The sequence below is a fragment of the Polyodon spathula genome, chromosome 21 (genome assembly GCF_017654505.1).
Source record: "Polyodon spathula isolate WHYD16114869_AA chromosome 21, ASM1765450v1, whole genome shotgun sequence".
Classification (NCBI taxonomy): domain Eukaryota; kingdom Metazoa; phylum Chordata; class Actinopteri; order Acipenseriformes; family Polyodontidae; genus Polyodon; species Polyodon spathula.
Genome location: NC_054554.1, coordinates 3,684,873 through 3,703,314, shown reverse-complemented (window position 1 = coordinate 3,703,314; position 18,442 = coordinate 3,684,873). Strand labels below are relative to the sequence as shown.

The window sequence follows — 18,442 nt, the reverse complement described above, 5'->3', positions numbered from 1 at the left end:
ACCTGGCATGTTAATTCTCTAGCAGGGGGTGATCGTGTTGACCTTGAAGGCCATTGTGTATTATTACACATCTGCAGATTCTCTAACTCCCTGTGATAACATTTTTCCCCCAATCAGATTCCATAATGTGTCTCGATTTATGCAATGGCAGTTTGAAAAACTACTCACCTAATCTGAACACAGCTCTGAATATGGTTTCAGTTGTAAACCAATCTTGCATGTCAGCATCACTCTCCTCCAGACTTGTCCGTTGTGACAACAAAGGTTCATGTTGAAGGTTGATTGACCTCAGAATTAGGGGCATTTCTCATTCATGAGTTCTTAAGATTTTTTTTTTTTTTTGGCCATTTGATATAGGCTTTCATTAAATAACATAATATAAAGTGCTCAGTTATCCTAATTCATACAAGATGTGTGGATGATTATTCGCTTATATTGTTTCCCATCTCGCTACTGACATTAATTGCATCTGGGTATCACAGATCAAAAAGTATGCAACCTTATATGCTATTACTTGAAAAATGAAAATCATGATTAGGAACAGCTCTAGTTTAGCGGTTCTGCTCTGCTTTCAGTAACACCAGCTTAAAAGAGTGCTGTTGGCTTCAAATGTCATTGTGCACATCGCATTTCAAACCGGAGAAGATCATGCCAATATGTCATTGTAAGTGCTAATATATACCAAGCAGAGAAGCAGGGTGTATATTCTTACAAATTAAGCCATGTACAGTAAGATAAAAAAACAGGCTATGAACAGTTTTAGTGATCAAATGCAAAGAACAGGTATGAAGCCAAGAAAAAAAAGGTTTTAATATTTACAGATGACATTTGAAAATATTTATTTTAAATACATTTTACCAAAAATCAAAAACAAATATACTGTATATTTCCAAAGACAAGATAAACAGGGTGAAGAACATATAAAATAACAAATACCAGAATCAAATTGGCATAGAATATTCACTTCTTGAACATACTGAAGGAAAGGGTCTAATTTGAGAGGGTCTAATTTCTTGGGTGCACTCACTCACTGAGGCTGTATTGGTAGCATGTAATGCTTCCCAGACTGTTACTACAATGTGCAAATGAAGTGAATACATAGTGAGAGTTTTGTGGTTTAGATCCTCTGCATTAAAAGCTAAGCTCACTGTACAGCATGTAGTAAAATGATTGATTTCTGAAATGAGTTTTACCACTGGTGACACACAAAACTCAGAGAACATTGTGCTGACTTACACACTGAATGTAGCCAAACATAAACAGTATACTAGCTTCTCCACATAGAGCGTTAAAACCTCTCACAGGCAGTCCCTTTAGTAACCAGAGGTGATGGTTCATTGTTTATAAAATGTATGTCTTTCTGCATTTGATTGTGGTTAATTACAATTTTCTTTTGAGACTAATCTCACTATGAATATACATTTGAAAGAGCTGCTTTAAATGGTTTTGAACCATTGCCACTGCAAAGGTTAACCCAGGATGCCAGCAAGCATGTTGTGTGATCACCTGTTGTGTGATCTTTGCATGTCCCAGGTCCCTCTATGCAAATATCTTTGTGTTATATCTCTCTGTGAAACAGGCTGTCACCAAGCCAACACATGTATAGAAAAATAAATCCTTTGGGTTCAACACACCTCAGATATTGGAAGCCCCAGCAGACAAAAAACAGCCCTGCGGGGATTTTAAAATATATTTATATATTGCTTTGTTATATTTCAAATACATTGTATGCATACATACTAAGTTTGTTTGCATAACATACTTTATGAAAAATATTTGGTATGGGCAGTTCAAATCATTGTGAATTGTATTTTTATAAAACAATCAGATACACAGCTGCTATACTACAGCCTCTTTTAATTAGTGTTTTTACTGCCTCAGTAAAAAGCTTTCCCTGGACAGACATGTGTTGTGTGCTTCCTGTATTTTGGAGTTGACGTGCAAACTTCCGTTTGTTGCATCGTTATCTTCAATTCATTCCCCATGTGGAAAAACAATATACAGTTGGCCTGTAATTTGTATGTAAAATGCAAATATGACATACATCGAGTTTTGAAAATTACAGCTATAGTACATACAGTATATTTGTCATATATGTTATATATGAGGCACATACTGTGAGTCCCTTTCCATATTTTAAGGAGAACATATTTAGGAATTGCCTATCTTGCACTTTCAAGTATATGGAGATTTACACATGAACGGAAGTATATCATCAGCGTCGTCATCTTGAAGTATTTTCAGTTCGATTAATTAGTCTTTATGTTTGCAGCCATTCCATATGGTATAAACCAATTAAGTTTAATACCACTGCTGGCCTTTTAGAAGTACTGGAATTATTCAGAGATTTACATATAACTGAACTGTGTTGTCTGTGTTTGAAACATCATTGGGATTGATCCAACTCTGCTCTTTTCATAAATTGCAGTACTTAGGAGACCTACTTTTGAGCCACTCTTTTCCCTCATCTGCTTTTGAAGTTCCTTTGGCATATTGTTTTTCCCTGTGAAGACTTCAGATATCACTGGCCTCAGCTCTTTCGTACAGTGCTTTGAGCTTCTCGAATCTGGGCCCCCACTCCTTGAGATAGTCATAGCCCTTGTCCTCTTCCATGCTGGCAGAGCTGAATGAGCTGAGGCTCCCGGCCAGAGATCCGCCCCCCTCTGTGGAGTAGACCTGCAGCGAATCGAAGGGTGGGATCTCTTGCTGCTGGTCTGCATCCCTGATGATGTCACAAAGGTAACGAGCCAGGTCCTGGCTGGAGAAGGACAGGCTCCTCCTGGAGGTGTTGAAGAGACCATGATTCTGGCCCCTGGGTGGTGGGATGTCCCTGCGCAGGGGGCCATTGTCGTGATGCTGGTGGGCCCCTCCAGATTTGGCATAGGCAGACTGCACAGGGCTGGGATGGAGAGACTTCTGCAGTTCAGCCATATCATAGGCATTCTGAAAGAAGGACCACAATAAAAACAACATTTTCAATTTAGAGAAAAGCGGACTGATGTTCAAAAGCTGATGAAATAATGAACTAACAGAAGAGGTAAGAATCAAAGGTGTATGTTTGTTTATTATTTATTTTGATTCAGGCCTCTAATTATATTGGGTATATAAATGATCTCGAAAGGAACGTCTAATCAAATAAACGTATAATACTTTAATTTAGCTTCAAGTGACGTTTCATCCATTTTTTTCTTTTTTTTTTTTTTTATGTTGCCTTATCTTTTGGTGATATTTGCAATAGTTCTGAGTAGTTCTGCTTGTCATTGCTCATTTACTGAGTTTTGTTATGTTGTAATTTTGGAATAGGAAAGTTATTTTAAAAATATTAATTTAAATAATAGGAGTGTGCACCACTAATTTTATTGTTGTTCATGCAGAAGACCAGGGCTACTCAACCCTGGTCCTTGAGGACCACTGTACATCCTGGTTTTTGTTCCAACAGTACCCTAAAATACTTAATTGGACCAATTAAGTGCTCATTAGAAGACTAATTGGTCCAATTAATCAATTTAGTGTATAGTTAGAACAAAAACCAGGAGTGACAGGGTTGAGTAACCCTGCACTAGACCAACCTTGCGTCTGCCAGATTTCATGAAAAAAAAGAAAAAGTGGATAATGGTCTGCTATTTAAGCTTCAGGATCAACGTAACATGTGGGTAGAACACCACAAGGTTTAATTATACAGTATACATATTACAATATTACATTAGCCAGCTGGATGGGTTTGGGAGGAAATCTGGGTTAAACTTTTCAAGTTATGGTTAGAGTAGTAAAGAATCGTTCACATTTTCAGAACTTCACCAAGTCCAAGATGTGTAGTTTGTGAGGGGCCTTGAAATACACAGATCATGGTTATTATTATTATTATTATTATTATTATTATTATTATTATTATTATTATTACTATTATTATTATGCTTTTTTAAATCTTTTGAATGGCTAGCCTCCATTCTAACCTGGTCTTGCTCCCCTCCCCCTTCCTCGTCATAGTTCAGCACATTCTCATGGATGCCCTCCCAGCCGTCATGGTGCGCAGCCACGTGATAAACACCTTCTTTCAATCCTTTATAATTCCTCCAGCGGGTCCAGAGAAAAATACCCAACAGGAGCACTGTATGCGCACATGGGAATTGGGGTGGGGTGGGGTGGGGGGGGAGGAATGGTGAGAATCAAACAAACTCATAGCAAAGATCTGCCAGTAAAGGAAAAAAACACTTTTATAACAAATGATTAAACCTTTTTTGCAGTTTCCGTAGTACCGTGACTAAACCGCGATATGAACTATCATCAATGACACGTGTATGGAAATACCACCAAATCTCAATTGATGAGATTAAGCTGAACTCTGTCCCACCTTTCAGCAAATTAAATGCCATGAAATGCTCCATTCTCAATCTGCATTCCTGAAAATTCAATATTTTGCAGTATTTGCGCTTGACAGATGGCTTGCTTATTAAAATGTTTTGAATATATATTAGACGTAGGAGGCTAGAGGTCTGAATAGGGTGATCCCTAGTCATTCCGTAATTATTAAGCTGCCCCAATACTTAAAGTTAACAATAGCTATATATTATAAAGCACACTTAATATGTTCATCTGAAACCCCAGTGTGGTGTATTATAGACAATACTGTACAATACAGTGACACTGTACAAACCAGCTTGGAAAGCTGAGATCCCCCGAAAAATCCACTCTCAAGTACTTGATGTGGCAAATTGGTAAACATTTGTGAAATTGAAGGACTTTTTGAATACCCCATGCACATTGTAACTGCACAAATACCATTTACAGTGCTTTACAATGTAACAATATATGAAAAATGCTTTACAATAAGGAAGGATAATTTCAGTCGTATTACAAAATGACCTAACACACTGTGTTGGTTTCTAAAGTCATCAATTATTATAGCAAACAACACACAAAAGTGTGTTTTGTTTGTATATATATATATATATATATATAAGATATATATATATATATATAATTATAATATATATATAATAATATACACACATGTAGAACAGTATATCTAAACAGCATATATAGTAATCAGTGGTGTGACAGACAACAAATACACACAAATAAGGAAAAAACATTGAGAATGAGCGGTAAACAGAAAGTGATGAAAATTGGAAATAAGTGAGAGAGACAGATAGGGGATTTGAGACAGACTTTTTTATTTAAAAAATAATTCCAGGCACAATGCAGTGTGATCATGTATCCTTAGAACTGGTGTAAAGCATTACATAATGTAGTGAAATAATTGTTTCCTCATTCCCACAACAAATGTAACATCCAAAAAAGATAACTATGACCTTCAGTAAAAATATAAATCTTTATTTACAACATATACACGGCTTCTAGTGTAGAAAAAGCAAAACATTACACCTCCATTTAAAAAAGAAAAAAAAATCTAATGAATAGCCATGTAATTACATTGTAGTAACTAGGGCATTACCAGTGGTCCCTGTTCTTACATGATAACTACTGTGTTATTACACGAACACATTGACTATTATTACATGACTATTATGTCATGTAACATAAAATGCAACCATCTTTTCCATTTACCAAAAAAAAAAGGACGTTCCATTTTCCATTTTCCATTTTCTCATTTTAAAGTTTTTACTCCAGTCTGCAATTTAAGCTAGACTCTCGCTTGACTGTGTTCTGACTATAATTCCAAAAATACTGCCAGCCATTATTTGAAACATTTATGTTTACTCATCTTGTTTTCTCTCGCAAGTTTAACCCATGGTACAAGGCAACTGATATTGTAAATAAAGATCCCTTTAAAATCAAAGGTAATGGATAACACCTTAAAGGGGAAGACAATAAACCATGTTTGCACATGCCTAAGACTCAATACAGACTCTATCTGCAGTACATTCAGAAGAATATCACTTTCAGCTGGGAATTAGTTCCATGTCTAGTCTTTATCGTGGCATGGAGAGAACAATAATGCTCAGCCCACAATAAATTCCCTGGCTGTATCCACAGACAATTATCAATCTGTCTGTTTCTAACCTTTGAACACATTTTAAATGTATCTATCCGAGCGTGAATGTACTTTAAAATTAAGGATTACTTTTGGTTTGTGCAGCTGCCAACTGTTAAGGGAAAAGCAGCAACAGAAAGCTAAACTGTTTGAACAGAAATCCTTTTTCTTTTTTTTCTTTTTTAAAACCGTTTCTTTTTGCCAAAATGTAACAATAAACTCCTAGTAAGGCATGTTTCCGGCAATGTGTGCTTGTGTTGATAAATGGGATATTTAACAGTATTCGAATTTTCTATAGGATGTAGGAGTCTTTACAAAAGAGACTTCTGTGTGGGGGTCTAGTGTTTGGAAGATTAGGATAAACAAATACAGCTACAAAACTTGTTTTGTTAAAGAAAAGCAAAACTTTTTGAAAACACTGAGGGAAGGAAGAAAACTTGCTCTGAAGATTATTTTTCATCAAATAAAAACTCCCAATTCCTATCTGTGAAAAGAAATCTGCATTCAGTGTATCTCATTATGTAATGCAAACCTGGTTCAAGTCAGTGCTTTCACAATGAACAACAGAGATAGACAGCCCTTTTCACAATAAATATACAGACAAGAAACAGATAAGGCAAAGGATTAAAGGAAGCAGCAGTGTCCAGTTTGTAAAGGAAAACGGTTTTTCCAACAGGAACACATCATGAAACGCCCACAAGGGTGACAGGGGAAATGAAAAGAAAGAAAGAAAATCACCACAGGTAGTACAAAATATAGTTGCCATAGCTACCTAGGAGCGCCAGGAAGCAAATGCAGATTGCGAACATTGAGCTGAAACTGAGCCCCACGTCATCATGGTATATAGCCAGCGTAATTTCACAGTGCCGGCCCGTGTAGCCCTCTGGGCAGTGGCAGCTGAATTTCGACGGGGACTGGGCGATGCAGGTACCATGGTGGCACGGCCGGTTGGCACACAGGGTGAAGACACAGAATTTGCCAGTGGAGTTCTCCATCAGCATGTGGCCAGTAGGGCATCTGAAATAAACAACACAACATCATCAGGTTGGGTGTATTTCTTTACCTCTTGTGCTACAACTCTCCCACTACTATGCAAAAAAGGGCTTTTCGTCCCCTAACAGGTCTGTGAAGGGTAAAATGACAGTTTGTAATTGACAGTTTAAGACCTCTTCTGTTCTTCCAGGCTAAAAGCCTATCCTGCAGGTGAGCTCTTCTGGAAGAGGTCGAGAACAGTGGCATGATGAAGCATACATTCTTCCAGTTTGCATCAGTGCTATCTTTGTCAAGAGAAAAGCATATGTTTGGTAGCCAATTCACCCGTTATACAAATGGAGTTAGAGCAAGAGACACCCTTTTACAAAGAGCAACGTACGCTTTACGTTACTTCACATTACTGATGCATCATTTTGGTAGATTGTTTAGACCCTCTAGATTTAATTGGGTTTATTTGCAGAAGGTATCATTGCTCTTCATCTGACATGCAGATCTTTAGCTGTATTTCGTGGGGTGGAACAAGCCCATTGGCCAGTTTCTTTTGAAGGTGTCATTGTTACCTGCAGTCATGCATCCTCCAGAGGTCTACACAGACAAAGGGGGGGTTGCACTTGTTCTTCTTACAGGAGTCAGAGGAGCATCCCACACTGACTCCCTGAGCGCTCACAATGGACGCCAGCTCCGTCCTCTTGGAGTCCAGAGGCACGTAGCGGTTATTCAGCCGGAGATCCCGCATACATCCTGACGGGACCAGAAAAGAGACAGCAGATTTTCTATCTGTGTGTAATAACAGGTGCCAATACTAATATGGCTAATACTGCTATGCAATAGATGTCACTTACATTCTTTATTCTTACATAGCAAACCCTACAGTAACAAGCTAGCTTTTTATTCCCCTAGCTTAATTGTTACAAATGGATATTAAATGATGGACGCATGTAGGTTCAGGGGAGTTATTTTTTCTTTAGTTTACTTAATGGGTTTGTGTTGTATGCATTATTTAAAAGAGGAAAACGTGGATTTGTTTTATTGTTAAACCCTCTCCTTGAAAATAAAATAAGCTACTTCCCCATTTCTGTCATCTTTTTACATTTCCTTTTTTTTTTAAACAAAACAATTCAGCGTACATTTGAAAAACACGTGAAAGTACTCAGGCATCTCAATATAAAACTTTTTTTTTTTATTCGCAGTGGTCTGCCTTTGAGTCTAATGAATAATTCAGTTGTATGAATCAGTCATGATAGCTGCATAAATAAATCAACAGAGCAACACATTTCTTGTGAAAAATACTAAATAAATCAATCGATTAATTAATAAATAAATACGTCTGTGACTAAAACAAATAGAATAAATAATGGGTCTCTGAGATTGAATATTTCTCTACAGAAGAAAGGGTGTACTCTTATCATACCAGTTTGATAACATTTACTAAAAAGCTAAATAGCAGGAACTACACTAACACCACTTCAGTAGGGTTTAGCTCATTAAACATGCAAGTTTAAACACTACATCAATACACTGCATTCTGAGTAGTGGCTTTGACCTAAGAACTAAAAACCTTAAATGGGATACACCAAAAGAGCCATATTGTGGAGCTAAATGACCCATTTCTGGATATATACTATGTATTCTAGCACCTGTCTTCTGGCATTATGAATATTTAACCTTGAATTATTCTGTACAAGGGGAGCCCAAAGTACCTTGAAAGCTCTTGTTGTGACTGGTGGGGAAGCCATTACCGACCACCACTGTACCAGGGTCAATGACAATCTCTCGGTTTGTTCCCAGAGCTGAGCTAAGTTCCCTCCGCCCCCCACCTCCATTCAGACGCAAGGTAAACTCGTTGTCATGGCGATCCAGGTGCACCATATTCCACTCCCCATTGTCAACCCGGTAGGACGGCAGTTTCATGCTGTAGTCTCCGTCCCCGAGATTGTAGAACACTGACAACAGCCCCTGGAACACCTAGCCAAAAAAAAACACATTCGCTTACTGCACTCACAGGACCCAATTAGTTTAGAAAAAGCGTTTTGGGAACGTTAATCTATGCAATAACGAAAGCAGTAATTAGAGTGAATATGGAGCAATTTATATTTTATTACTTGCAAACTATCAAGAGCAGCGGTATATATAAATATCTGGCTTTCCTGATTTTTTTTTTTTTTTTAACTACTCAAAAGAGAATGGAGTGTTGTACAATAGGTGAAACATACTCCCCTCCATGACTTCTAGAGTGGACTCATACCTGCCTCAGACAAAGACTGAGATTGCTGTCCCAAACTCACCTTGTTCGTTCCTCTTTCTGATTTTAGCATTAGACTGCTGGTAGCATTGGTCAGTGTCTGGCTTAATATTTTGTCTCTGTCAACAGAACAGTCTTCACGTCAGTCTTTAGCCAACTTTTCTATTCAGTACTTTCTGCTAGAAGACCAGTCAACACACAGGTTTTCCTTTAACAGTGAAGATTCAACATTACATTGTTTGTTAGTAATATTTACTGTAATTTGTATTGAGTAACTGCAATTGCATTATAAACCTACACCAGTTCTTAGTCCCAAACTGGGATATATCAATGGCTACAGAACTAGGAGCTCACATATTTATTGTCAGGCACAGACTGTTGCAGTGTCTGTGCGAATTACTTCATGTACATTACTAAAGATTCTGCTTGCATTTCCGAATTCGAGAAACTGGAAAAATATTTTAAAAATGAAAAGAATCTTATTAAGGCCGAAAGAGGTCAGGGGGTCTGATGGATTCAGGCTTAAAACAGGACGACTTTTATGTTCAGAGGGGATACAATAAAAGGTCTAACTGACTGAATGGAATTTTGTGCTCTGCAATGGATTTTTAAGCATGCACTGCATCTTGTGGTTAATGGTTATTTAAACACATGCATGTCAGACACTATTGTTTAGCTGTCAGTTTGCTAAGAGGACCGGAAATAAATGCGGGTGCCATCCCTTCAGACACATTTTAAAACTTATAAACTGTGACTTATTATGTAAATAGAAAACTACTTTAAAATCTTTGTATATTTGGGCATTTGCTCCACTATGTAGCAATCTACAGTATATACCACTGATTAAATGAGTACCAACCCAGGCTTTAAAATCCATGCAGTGTTAGCAGTAGTCCTTTTCATGTGCTTTCTATACCTAATCACGTCCTGTGCTGTAGGTCAATTCCACTCCAATGTTCCAGCTGTAATCAAAGAATGTGATATACAGCACAAGATGCAATTTGGTATAAGGAAGCAGCAGTTTATTTTTTTGTTCATCTATAGAAAACAAAAATCTATGAACATTTTCATGAAAGGAGGTGGGAGGGCAGTGATAAGGGCTGCTCATGATGGACTCACTTCCAGTCTGATATACTCGGCTCGCTCTTTTGAGGCCATGCTCATGATGATGCAGCTGTGTTTGCGGGTCCGGATCAAGACTTGCAACTGGGTCTTCCTGGCAGGCAGTGAGGCAGCCAGCTGGTACTGGATGTAGCTCCTGCCATCAAGGGAGTACTCAGGGGTCCCTGCCAGACAGAAACAGGCTCTCTGGTAAACATGGCTCCATAGCTCTTAGAGACCTGCAGTGCAATACTAATACAGAGACGGTGTGCTTTTTCACCAATAGGCATGAGGCCAAGTTGTGCAAGTAGTTGTATATCAATATGGGACTGGTTTTGAATGGACTACCTGCCCTATTCTTTACTTAAAGAAATAACACATTATTAGCACTATCAAGGAACAACTCAAAACTCATTAACGCTTCCTACCTGTTCGTTTTACAATAACAGTATTGGTTATTTTCTATTTTTATTTATTAATGCAGTAGCAATGCATGTAAGTAACGAGAAATGATACCAGCGGGCACACGTCTGGCAGGTCAACAGTTTCCTAATTGCACAGGTGCTGAGGTTTGCAGGCCAGTGCCATCCACTGCACCTGCTCCTGCTTTCACTCTCACAGACTGTCTCAAGCAGATTCATGCTCACTGCTTAAATCAGGCACTCCAGTAAATAAGGGGTATGCAGGTTGCCTGTGTTGCAGCTGCTACCTTTTTCACACTGGTGCCCGCTGAATCCTGGCAGACACTGGCAGCTGAAGGAGCCCCACTCCCCTTGGCACTTCCCTCGCTGTCCACAGGACAGGTAGCCCATGGTAACACAGTTGCCATCGGTCACCATACAGCCCGGGGAGCTGTTCAATGACTCAGCTGGAGACCCAAGGTCATAGAACTGGGAGGGGAAGGAAGATAAAACAATTGAGTGATTATTAACAATATATACATAGCCTTTTTTCTGCAACTGTGCATTAAATTAATAAATTTTTCATGGTTAAATGTGTTATTGATGCATCTTGAATATTGAATGAATAAAAAGGCATGTAATATCGTCTCTCCATTCATTAGTAACAAGTACCGCTTTCTACTCTCCGCTAATAATTTAGAATGGAAGTTTGTATTAATGATGTATGTGTATTTTTCAGTGTCCCTGATTCAGGTCAGTCCCATCCAGGGAAGTCTCTAGTTTCACTGTGTGCACCCCTCTGCTAGGTGTGCTCTATCCTGCTGTAACTAACACATTCCACAGAAATTCTACTTGGTGTGGGTATGAAATATCACAGGCAACGCTTGTATTCCTCTTGTTTGGATCACTTTGTATTTTGTTCTCTGCTTCAGGCATCACGTCCTGATGACTTTTTAAATAAGAAGTTTAAAAGCAGCCCTGGGGTCTCAACAGCGGCGTCTCCCTGTGTACAGCTGTTACACCATTAACCTGTCCCCCTGCAACACTTCTACCATGTATTTATTAACGATGTACTTCTCACATGAACTAGGGGCAAAGTGTTGCAGGGGGAGAGGTTGATGGTTATACTCTGGTGTACCAGCAGCCCTGTTTGAGAACCATGTTGAGGCCACAGGGGTAAGTTTTAACAATGCACCAGGATGCAACAACTGAAATCGAAAATGACACACAACAGCATTTAAACAAGAAGAAATATATTGTACATTAGTGAAGATAACTGTGATATTTCATAATGCCAAGTTTCCCTTTAGGGTGCCATAATGACCCAGATTAAAGATTAAAAATAATGAAAGCTTCCACAATTATCAAGGGTTATATAACACCAATACTGAAGCCTATACTGGAAAGAGGTAGGAAAATAGCTTTTAAAACACTACAGCCAAAAATATTGTGTTAATTCTTCATGACAATGCACTTATTTTAAAGCATAACCAAACTCCACTGCGACAGAGGATTCCATTATTGCTGGCTTGTGCCTCTGGAGGAATATCTTTGAAATATTGAAGCAACTACCGTTACATGAGTGGCAAGCCTGGCTTTTAAAAATAACCCAAGTGGTGCTGACAGACAGGCAGTGTTCAAGCATAAGATAACACACTGAAACTTTAACATGTCCACTAGTTAGCCTCACCGCCTCAGTCACAGGAATGAACACACCTTTATTTTTCTTTTGCTCATTATTATGCAGTATTTAAGCCAGCATCGTATTCTCGCAGCAGCTGTCTTTACCTTGCTGTCCATGACAAGGTTCCGGATGCACCCAGTGAAGTGCTTGTGCTGCAGCTGAGGGTAGCTGTATGGGAGAATCTCTTTAACCCCACCCAACTGCAGCACCTGGTTCACATTGAGGTGCCTGAAAAACAAGAAACAAAAACACACAATTCAGCATCCTCTAACAGTCCGCCTCTCAATGGGAATTCACTGTTTTTGGTACGCTTGTGTAACGGGCAGTGTTGTGTGACACACTGCCGTTTACGGATTCTTTTGTGGTTTAATTAAAGTTCAAAGACACTGTGTACAATATATTGTTACTGTTTTAGTTACCTGTCAGGATTAGGAGTTTCCCCTGTCACCTCACAGTTGGAACGGTCTTCTGAAGACAGCTTGTTTCCCAGACCCTCGATCTCTGTGACTTCAGCACCGCTGCAGTGGTCCAGAGTGAAGCGCACCTCCTGGAAACGACAGACGTTCCTCTTCACTTCAAGATGATGATTTTGGTGCAATAGCCTCTTTATTGGGGCTGAATATCCCTACTGTGAGATGCCGTATCTCAGTACAATGAAGCTGGTTTCCTTGTCTGGTAGATTAAGGCAGTACAAACGACAAACCCCTAACTACATGGGCATCCCTATAAACACTGTGTCGTACACTAAGAACCCTTATCAAAGCTTATATTGGTGTACCACAGTGAAAGCATAACACAGTACAGCGTAGTACAGCGTACAAGCATGGTTAACCTCAAGTGAATATAGTAAATAATTAAAAGTTAAAAGCAGAGTGGTACATTGTCATTCCCATGGTAAACATCTGAAAGTTAGTATTATAAGTCAAGTAGTTTGAATGACGGCCCTCACCTTGCCATTGCCTCTCACATCCAAACGGTGCCACCTTCTGTCAGCTGTGTTAACGTGGCTCGGGAGCGTTAGCACCAGTGTGCCTGAGCCATGGTTAATTTTCAGCGTTGGAGTACCGTTTATGAGCTCTAAAACGTAAAAAATTAAAATGACAATAACTTTTAAAAGAGCAACACAAATGAGAATTGACTGCAACACAAATGATGAGCTCTTGTTGGCTTTTGACTTACTGCCTGTTGGGATCCAATCTGTAATACAGATCTCTGTCTGTAAAATGCGCACTATAGGAGAAACATTTATCTTCTTTATTAGTGTTATCAGAAAACAACAGTTGCAGTCAATCTGTTCACATGTGAAATCTACTGCACTTTTGTTCAGTTTTATAGTAAGATATAATTCCTTTACTGTATGTTTGCTCTATATTTTAGTCCACCCTACATTACACTATACACTATGCCTATAAATCGTGTACTACAGCAAAGGCTCATTGAAGGTAAAAGCCAACACACATCGCTGAGTCTGGACTTTATTAAATTTGCTTTCCTCTTTACGTGACTTTTTTTTTTAAAAGTCATCCATGCAGATGCCTTAAAACTGATCAAACAAGCAGACAGTTAGTTCTGCTCACTCTAATTGATATTAATCATGATAGGATGTGTCATAAAATGCACTGAGGCTCCAGCTGCAAGTCATTACAGAGTGACTGGGAATTGTTTCAGCTGGACTGGGCTTTGTTTATTAATATTTTAATGTATTTTGACAAGAGCCAATTTCATATGTACTGTACTAAGATTTTTGCTTTCTACACAGGCTTTCTTTTAATCTTTTTTTTCCCCCTATCTACATTCCACTTACATCAGTCCTGCTTTTAAAATGAGCTGCTGTAAGTAAAAACAAAAATAATTAACAAAAGGATCAAAAGACCTACTGATCAATTATGGTGGAGGGGACGTAGTTTTGCTTTGTCTAGGCTCCTATCAGTATAGCTTTTCTGCATGTTTATCATTATTTGTTACAATTTAGTTGTACAAAATTTGAGAAAATGTCCCCACAAAGATAGTAAGTGCCAAAATATTTCATTTGTTGTCAACTTTCACCCTGTGTGGAGTTTTGTCTGGCTGGAGTTAGAAATAGTAAATAAAAATATAGTGAGAGTCAATGAGAATCCCCACAAATATATAAATGCAAACGTGTGTGTGTGTGAGTGTGTGTGCACGCGTGCGCACATGCGCATGCGTGCGTGCGTGCGTGCATGTGTGTGTATGTGTGTATGTGTATGTGGACGTGTGTGTGTGTGTGTGTGTGTTAACCTCTGCTATTTACTTGAATGCCTGCCACCACTGGGGGCCCCTTTCAGCATTTCTCAGAGCAAGGCAGTGAAGGACAGAGCAATGGTTCATATAGAACACCCACAACAAAGAAGGGCTCAGAAACACAGACATTTACAGTAGTAGAAATGAAAAGGTCCCAAAGTTCAGTATGCTCTCAGCAATGTGGAAGATATTCAATATATTCATCTTGAAAGATTCTTCAGAAATAATATTCAATATGCCAACACTTCTATCAGTTTTATAATTAAAGACTTCACTCAGAACTACTTAATCTTCCTGCATGCTGAAATAATAATGGCAGAGTGCACTGAATGGTTGCCATAGTGTTACCTAAATTGCTACTTAAATATTTGGACTAAAAGGTTTCCTTGGCATCTAAACTGTCATAAAATGTCTGTTTATCATGAAATACCTATTGCAATGAAGTCTTCTGGGTCCCACAACCCAGACTCTGTCACAGGCCCACTGTAAAGAAGCAGCCCATCTGCAACCTCAGTGATAAACTCCAGAGAGAGGTGACTTTCAAAACAAGGCCTTAAGGGGGGAAACCAAGCATAGCCATTGCCATGGAAACTGTGTTTGGTCTGCTGGCAGTCAGGGCCTTCAAACTGAGGAGGACACTGACACCTGAGGAAACAAAAAACAGACAAACACATTTTTTTAAGCTCTAAAAACAAACAAAACTCTTTGGGATTACGCCTTTGTGGCTGAATCCGTTTTATACACCACATACATGGCAAATAAAATATTTTTCAGCCAAAGTAGCTCATCCTGAAATTGCAAATTCACAGTAGTAATTGTTCCAAGCTATTCCTTTTTCCTTTCCATTTTAAAACCTGATAATCTGCACTAAATGATGAGCCCTGCTCCAATATTTCACACTCTAGATAACACAGTGTACATGCAGCCTCCAGGAGACTCTTTATACCGCACTTTCCTAATGACTGCTGCAATTTGCATCGGCATCAAAAACATCCTTCATCCGCCACTTAGCCTTTGCTGCGCTTTTCTCTGAACATCGTTCAGTTATCTGGAGACTTTACTCAGCACGGTGTGCTGTGAATGCTTGAGAGATCATTGAAAATATGTGACTTCCAAATGAGTGATTTATAACCAACCACTTTAGACTAGGCTCTTTGCATAAATTATTGGCTCTTACTACGTTTTCGTTATCGTGACACAGCTTTTTGAGTCAACTTAAGTGGTTCTTTTTGCTGATGTTTTCAAGTGAATTACTGTATATTATCTTGTAAGTAAAGAATAAAGAGGCACATTCTCTTTTTGAAGTGATACTTATAGTAACAGCCTAGACCAATGATATTTTGGTAACAAAATGCAAAAATAACACTTTGGCCCAATATAACCACACCTGCGCTATAGTTCAGCTGTATTAATATATGCTTTAACTACAGTGCATTTTCAAAGCAACTGATTCATCATTATTCCCCCATGCTTATACATAACAGTGAACTGGAGCCCTGTATTATGTTACCTTTGATGAGTGGTGAGGACTTATTTTCTTCAGTAAATCACATGATTATGCTGTGAAGCACCATGTGAACACCAAAGCTGGCCAGGCTATTAGGTAAAAAGCAAACCTGTGTAGTACACAGCAAATTGGCCATGCAAACTACCAAAACTTTTAAAAATCATTAGAATGTTTTTGCCAGTCCCTTCACATTTTTCTGCAGGACTTCTGTATTTCTGATACATTCCCTCCCTAGGTATTAGGACTTAGAGATTCACCCCATTCAGAGTGAAAATAACATTCTACAGATGAAGACTTGTAAAGAAGTTCTTAGCATCCTAAAAATAAAATGGACCAGATCCATCAATACATTTGGGCATATTTGTGGACATTGTGCCTAAAGGAGAATGTAATTAGAGGCCCTTTAAATGCTGCTGCTAGACTGCATTTTGTAAGAAAGAAATAATGTACTTATAACCTCTTACCCAAAAAATCTTTTAAGTAGTTGTCTACCAAAAGCCAAGTCACAACAACATTTCATCAATCTGTACAGCCCCATATCTCTACCTTCCGTTCCACATTTTGTGCAGGTTAGTGGCGGTTTGCTTAATAGCAGACATGAGCCAAGTGAGCTGAATCAAAAACGGATTATCATGAATATAGGGGGAAACACTGAAGCAATTTCAAAAATATGATTGCAGACATAAAGCGGGTTATGTCATTGCATCTTGATCCAGGGAGATGAGCATTTGTGTCTTACCTGTATCCATTTTGGCTGCCCATGCATATGCCGCCATTGTGACAGGGATTTCGTGGGTAAGAGGTACACGATTGGTGGAGATGTTCGCGGCTACTACAAGTGCATACCGCATTGACTCCCACTGTCAGAGAGACTAGGGACGTGTTCCCAGAATCCACCACTGTGGGCGTGTCGCTAACCGTCAGGTGATTGGAGCAGCCAGCGCTGTCTCTGCAGTCAGTCTGTACACACTCATCAACATGGACCTGGGTCACATTCAACTGGAGAACCGACTGCAGCTGAGAGAGCGGGAGGCAGAGGAGAGAGAGAGAGTGAGGAGCAAGAAGAATTAGCATAATTGCAAATATAGCTCTGAAGAAGAAGAAGCTTTTATTACAAACAGGATTAAAAGTAAGCCTGCAGCTACCAAATGAGCAGAGAACCAGAAAGAACATCCATCTGAGAGCTGTTCCCAAATAAAATAGATAAAGCTCCTTTTCCGGAACATTTGGCATAAGATGAATCTGTCAGGAACCAATAACGAGATAAATTTGTTGCTGCATAGCCTCAACATGTTTGGACCAGCAGAGTACAACTGTAGGTCAGAGTCTCCCATACCTCCACATAGGGGATTTGATTGAAATTAGACTTGACAGAACAAAAGAAGATATGCAGCTAGCGCTAAGAAATGAGAACTTGAGAATGGGTGGGGGGGGGGGCGGGGGAAGTAGAACAAAGCCATTCCCTGGGTCTCATAATTCCAATCACATCCACACAGAACCCTAAAGAGCTGATATCCACTGTGGTGTATCAGTTACCAATGGCTCGGTCTTGTCAGATCTCCCTTCACATTAGTTTTCAGAAAGAAAATACAGATCCTGCTGTAGCCTCCGTTTCTGAAAGTTGCAGGGCATGTAAACCTTCTTAGAAGGTCCCAGCAATAGGCCCCCCAGCTTCCTGTGTGAGTCTGAGAGACCCTGACAGAGGAAGCAGAGGAGATGCTATGGCAGACAGGACCTACCTCCCGGGGTCAACTGTAGCTCAGTGCCCTCAGAGCGGGTGCATTTAGACAAACATATGTGAAGGCCTCTGACAATCAAGCTGCCTTATTCCACATGCCAGTTTAATGTGTAAATTATTGTATGAAAAGGTAATTTGTATTCCATTGTCTAAATGAGATTCCACACTGTTGCTCTAGCTTGCAGTAAATCACCACAATGGAAAGATTAGCTGCTATAAAACATATACAGAAAGCTAATGATTAGCACATGCTGGAACTACCTTGCTCGAGGGGAAGGACACCAGGGTTCTTTCTGGGCTTTTGTTTTGCGCACAGTTACGACAATTAGAAGATATTTGTAGGTCTTTAACATCTTTGAAATACCCAAAGGGTTAGTACTAGAAACCAGCCTTTCTGGCCCAGAGGAAGTAGATTGGTATGCAAGAACATAACTATTGTGTATGAGCCAGAGCCAATAAAAGCTGTGTGAATCACAAAATGGGCACGCTTATATATCACGGTTGATATTTCCTGGGGAA

At 39.2% G+C, this 18,442-nt stretch overlaps 1 protein-coding gene across 1 annotated transcript in view; it reads right to left on the bottom strand.

Moving 5' to 3' along the window:
• Positions 1–911: 911 nt before the first annotated feature.
• The window catches only part of LOC121295980 (neural-cadherin-like), a 52,814-nt gene continuing 35,283 nt past the window's right edge, over positions 912–18,442 (bottom strand). The window contains exons 22-33 of the mRNA XM_041221089.1: positions 16,925–17,202; positions 15,109–15,323; positions 13,366–13,493; positions 12,836–12,963; positions 12,521–12,644; positions 11,041–11,221; positions 10,350–10,516; positions 8,689–8,953; positions 7,549–7,729; positions 6,768–7,012; positions 3,954–4,108; positions 912–2,943 (exon numbers count right to left, since the gene is read on the bottom strand). Coding sequence (XP_041077023.1) covers positions 2,515–2,943; positions 3,954–4,108; positions 6,768–7,012; positions 7,549–7,729; positions 8,689–8,953; positions 10,350–10,516; positions 11,041–11,221; positions 12,521–12,644; positions 12,836–12,963; positions 13,366–13,493; positions 15,109–15,323; positions 16,925–17,202 — 2,496 coding nt within the window. The 3' untranslated portion in view covers positions 912–2,514. The remainder of the gene's footprint in view (positions 2,944–3,953; positions 4,109–6,767; positions 7,013–7,548; positions 7,730–8,688; positions 8,954–10,349; positions 10,517–11,040; positions 11,222–12,520; positions 12,645–12,835; positions 12,964–13,365; positions 13,494–15,108; positions 15,324–16,924; positions 17,203–18,442) is intronic.